At 41.5% G+C, this 5,519-nt stretch overlaps 1 protein-coding gene across 1 annotated transcript; it reads left to right on the top strand.

The window, feature by feature from the left end:
* Window positions 1–888: 888 nt before the first annotated feature.
* On the top strand, window positions 889–5,319 carry clec14a (C-type lectin domain containing 14A). Its single transcript, XM_056426402.1, has 2 exons — window positions 889–987; window positions 2,090–5,319. The coding sequence occupies exon 2, from the start codon at window positions 2,106–2,108 to the stop codon at window positions 3,609–3,611; it is 1,506 nt and encodes a 501-aa protein (XP_056282377.1). The 5' UTR covers window positions 889–987; window positions 2,090–2,105; the 3' UTR covers window positions 3,612–5,319.
* The last annotated feature ends 200 nt before the right edge of the window (window positions 5,320–5,519 follow it).

Below are 5,519 nucleotides of genomic sequence, written 5' to 3' on the forward strand. Positions count from 1 at the left end.
CAATGCTAAATGCACGATGGCCAACATTATGGCCGACTGGCTGATTCATGGTGTTTTACCAAAAGCCGATCTTCATGAGATTTGCTTTTCTGCTGTTGCCCTTAAAACAAAATACATATCGAACTCAATGTTGAGCAGAAATACGAGTCATTTTACAGACACTCGTCATTGAACATGAACTGAGCAGCTGTAACTCAACATATGGCTCACACACGTCTGCACTGGTTGTGTTTGGCACCAGCTGCATGTGATTGTTCTTATGTTGAAAAGATGTTCATTGCTAAACCGGCTATTTTATGCCACAATAAGGAATTATTTTGCCAAATATTTGTTCTTCTTTGCACAGATAGAATTTTGCTTGGACATTTTATTAGTTTTTGTCTGACATCTGGTTTACTTGGAATTGATTGAAATTGTATCCATTTATTTGAAAGGAATACAGAAAAACAGTTTCACAAAAAAACGTTATTTCAATAATTATTTAGCATGGACCATTTTGTAAATGTTTTGTTGGTGCATGAACTCAATGCAGAAATGTACACATTTGAAACTTAAAATGGGTTATTAATGTTATTTCAGTGCATTGAATTCGATCCATTCCTCTTTGATACTCGGCATGACTTTTCTCCTCACGTAAAACTATCAATTAATTCATTAATAATAATGAATCAAAGTCAGATTCACGTTTGGTTCAGACATCAAACTGGTCACAATGTCGACTGCGGTTTCTTTGAGTGAGCAACATTTCTCTGGAGGAAACTAGCTTTCTGTATCAAGACACCACACACTTCCTGTCCGGGGGGGTGGGGTGGGGGGGGGGGGCGGGGGTCTGCAGTCCTTCTGTTAGTAACGCTACTGTGGAGGAGAAACCAAGAGAAACGGGAAAAACACAGTAAGAGAGACACTGGAACCTGAAGGAGTAAAAACTAGAGGAAAAGAAGAAGACATTCAACAAGAACGGAGGAGATCAGTTGGAGCAATTATAGGGTAAGAAAAGTTTTGAACATTAACACGATTAAAGTGATAAAGATCCGTCAGAGAGGAAGCGTCCCCCTATCTGATATCACATATGGCTCCATATCTCAAATCCTCTTTCTAACTACTCACTACTTACATTCTTTGCTTACTTTTGCCTCAAATTTGTCTTTATGAGCAAACTTTAAAAATGTCTGATGGACAGTTAATTCAATTTATGTACACTCCCTTTGAAAAGTTGGGATTTTGATAGAGCATCATTCAGAAAGCAGATTTAGTATTAACATGTGACATAAATTGATGTAAACTGATTTGTTCAGCTGTATTCCACCTGAGACTAACCAACATTTGTGAATTCAAATAATCAGAACTTCTCATGGTGAGTTATAATGTGAGCTGGTAGCTGCAGACGGCGGTTTGTGCTCCCATTAAAGATGTCAAGAGACAGAGGGACATATATATACATATATATATACACATATATATACATATATATAGAATATAATAGACTTTAGCTGTAAGCAGGTATAAGTGTTTGATAATGTGTTTATCAACTACTATAAAACAATATATTAATACCCCTATAGGAAAATCTTTTTTTATCTTCTTAGAGCAATATTACATGGTAATAAATCATGTATTACATGGTAATAGATAATGTATTACATTGTAATAGATCATGTGGTAATAAATCATGTATTACATGGTAATAGATCATGTATTACATTGTAATAGATCATGTATTACGTGGTAATAGATCATGTATTACGTGGTAATAAATCATGTATTACATGGTAATAGACCATGTATTACATTGTAATAGATCATGTATTACGTGGTAATAAATCATGTATTACATGGTAATAGATAATGTATTACATTGTAATAGATCATGTATTACGTGGTAATAAATCATGTATTACATGGTAATAGATCATGTATTACGTGGTAATAGATCATGTATTACGTGGTAATAAATCATGTATTACATGGTAATAGACCATGTATTACATGCTTGTATATGAGTGAAAATAAGAGATCAAACTGTTAACATTCACACGTTCACAGTTTCAACAAACACAAACTTTGTGTGAATTTGTTCCTATTTTGATAGACTGACATCAGAGAAGATGGAGTCTTGGTTCTGCTGGATTCAGCTTGTGATCCTGTTCAGAACCATCTGGGCCGACCTGCCCTCACCACCACAATACACCATCCACCAAGCCCAGGTGAGCTTCGACCGGGCTGCCGAGGACTGTTCCCCCGGCGTCCTCACCACCATCGCTACCGAGCCGGAGGTGGCAGACATCCTCGGGCTCATCTCCCAGTCGTCGTCCACTAATCAGAAGGAATTCACCTTCTGGGTCGGGCTGAGGAAGGTCAAACACAATTGTGTCGTTCCCACGTTGCCACTGAGAGGATTCAAGTGGACGGAGGACGGCAGCGAGGACTCGCAGGTGAGCCGCTGGACCGAAGAACCCAAGTACACCTGCACGACGGTTCGCTGTGCGGCACTAAAGGGGGAGTGGGACGGATCGAAGGTGACCAGATGGGGTCTGATCCCTGTCACCTGTAAGAACAGGTACCAGTTCATATGTAAGCTGAGGGACAGAGAGACCAGCGTTAAACCAGCTGCACCAGAACCACCAAAACCAGCTGCACCAGAACCACCCAAGTCAGCTGCACCTGAAGCACCAAAACCAGCTGGATCAGAAACACCAAAACCAGCTGCACCTGAACCACCAAAACCAGCTGCACCTGAACCACCAAAACCAGCTGGATCAGAACCACCAAAACCAGCTGCACCAGAACCACCAAAACCAGCTGGATCAGAACCACCAAAACCAGATGCACCAGAACCACCAAAACCAGCTGTACCAGAGCCAATCAAACCAGCTGCACCAGAACCAATCAACCCAGCTACACCAGAACCACCTAAACCAGCTGAACCTGAACTAATACCTGCAACAGAAAAACCAGAACCAGCTAATCCTGCCCCTGGACTTCCTTCCCCAGGATCAGAAGCTGACCTGAAGCATGACACTGGACCTGAACTGCAGGGACCTGATCCTAATCCTGGTTCGGATTCCTGTCAGCACCCTCTGATCCCCAGCGCTCGCTCCATTAGTTTTCACAACAGCAGCAGGATCCAGGTGGAGTGCTGGTCCACAGACCCGGTGGAGCTTCGCTGCTCGGGCCGTCCCGCTGTGTGGCGGCTGCTGGACGACTCCCCCGCCAACTTCAGCAACGTCTGCCTGTCGTGTGGGAACGGCTTCCGAAAAGATGCTTCTGGACACTGTGTGGACGTCGACGAGTGCGGTGGCAGCAGCGCCCCCTGCAGGCACACCTGCCTGAACACGGAGGGCTCCTACAGGTGCTTCTGCTCCGATGACAACGGGAAACAGCACAACGAGGACTCGCCGGCATGCGCAGATACGACGACCAGCGGTCCCCTGGTCCCGGTGCTGGCCGCTGTGGCGGCGCTGGTCGTGCTGCTGTTAGTCGGCGCAGTGACGGTGAAATGTTGCTTGATGAGGAAATCGAAGAAAGCAGCCAGAAAAGAGGCAGAGAAAATGGCGATGAAGGGCAATGCTGCCAGGGATTCTTTTGAAACAGCCAATGAGAAAGCACCATGATAAAAGAGGGCTGTGATTGGTTGTCAGTGACATCATCAGTGTCTCAAAAATGACGCAAACTTTCCAGAAAGTTAGAAAATGATTATTCTTATAATTATTTTTATTTTTATGATATTTTCTGGGTTTAGGTTAGGAGTTTGTGTTCGGGTGAAGCTGAGCACTAAAGAACTAAAGAGAACATTCAATTGTTTTTAGTCAATTAAAGTGATCAATGATTATTTCAAGAGAATATGAATCAGGACATTAAATAAATGTTATAAAAAAAAAAAAATTAGGAAAAAGCCAATGTCAATTGATTACTTTCGCATTGAAAATGCGGAAGGTAATGTTTTGATCGCCGTGTATTTATTTATTTGTATGCGTCTTACTCGCATAACTCAAAAAGTATTAAACCGAATCGCATGAAATTTGGTGGGATGATTGGCTATTATCCGGGGACCATTTGATTAGATTTTGGGATTGATCGGGTCAAAGGTCAAGGTCATGAAAAGGTCAACATCTTCGTTTTACCATAGCACAGTCAATTTTTATCCAATTGGCATGCAACTAATGCCAAAATGTTCATAATTCAATGCCCAATCTTGTGATATGCGAAGGTATGCGCTCTAGCGAGTGCCCATTCTAGTTTATACATGTTTTGGACACAAACCTCTGTGAATAAGTTTAAATTGACGCTAATGATTGAACTATGTTGTATTTCTTTAAATACTTTAACTTTATTAAAATAAGGAACGTTATTTTTGCCTTTTGATAAATAAATATTATTGCTATTTAAAAATCTATATGTGTGTTAAATAAAATTAATTTACATTTTGAACGTTGGGTCCCAGTCTGGTGTGTTAGACCCGGACCCTGACGTGATGCTCCCACCTGCTGGATGAAACGAGGTGATTCGTTAAATGAAAATCAATGTTGTTAAGTGTACAAGTTTGTTCTCTCTCTCTGGTGGAGAGAGAGAGAGAGAGAGAGAGAGAGAGAGAGAGAGAGAGAGAGAGAGAGAGAGAGAGAGAGAGAGAGAGAGAGAGAGAGAGAGAGAGAGAGAGAGAGAGAGAGAGAGAGAGAGAGAGAATTTAATTTAGCAATGTAAACATTGATCTTTTTTAACTGAATCACTTTGTTTCATCCAGCAGGTGGCAGCATCACTTCATTACTGTAATCACTTACAAGGAGAACACAAGAATCACACTGAAACGGAGCAGACCGGGTCCAGGTCCAACAGACCGACCTCTGACCCCCCTTCCTCTCTAAGGTCCTTGAGGAAGTGGTCTCACACCAGTTGTGTGACTGGTGTGAGACACTCATAATAGTTTATTTGAGGAGTTTCAGTCAGGATTTAGAAAACACCACCGAGACATGACAGGGTTAGGACTCATCTCTGTACTGGTCTTGTTAGACCTTAGTGCTGATAGAGGACTCATCTCTGTACTGGTCTTGTTAGACCTTAGTGCTGATAGAGGACTCATCTCTGTAATGGTCATGACATCTAGTGTTCATCTGGTCACATGACATCTATTGATCCTCCTCTGTTCTCTCCTGAATGTTTCTTCCCTTTTTTCCCCTTTGAAAGAGTTTTTTCTATTTATTGGGAGTTTATCTGATGTGAGGTCAAAGGTCAGGGATGTCTATGGGTACAGACTGTAAACCCTTCTGAGGAAAGTTTGTAATTTGTGATATCGGGATATACAAAATAAACTGATATGAAACTGAATTGAATTAAACTTTCATTGTTATGCAGATGATACTCAATTATATCTCTGATCAAACCAGAGGAGACCAACCAGCTCACTGGACTTCAAGATGTCTTAAAGACATAAAACATGATGAGCTGGAACTTCTTGATGTTAAACTGACAAACTGAAGTTATTGACTGTGAACAGCTCAGAGATCAATGATCTGGTGATGTGATTT

This window comes from Pseudoliparis swirei, chromosome 11 (genome assembly GCF_029220125.1).
Source record: "Pseudoliparis swirei isolate HS2019 ecotype Mariana Trench chromosome 11, NWPU_hadal_v1, whole genome shotgun sequence".
NCBI lineage: Eukaryota > Metazoa > Chordata > Actinopteri > Perciformes > Liparidae > Pseudoliparis > Pseudoliparis swirei.

What these genes read in the sequence shown, in the direction of transcription:
- clec14a (XM_056426402.1), top strand. Translation starts at nt 2,106, where the DNA reads ATGGAGTCTTGGTTCTGCTGGATTCAGCTTGTGATCCTGTTCAGAACC.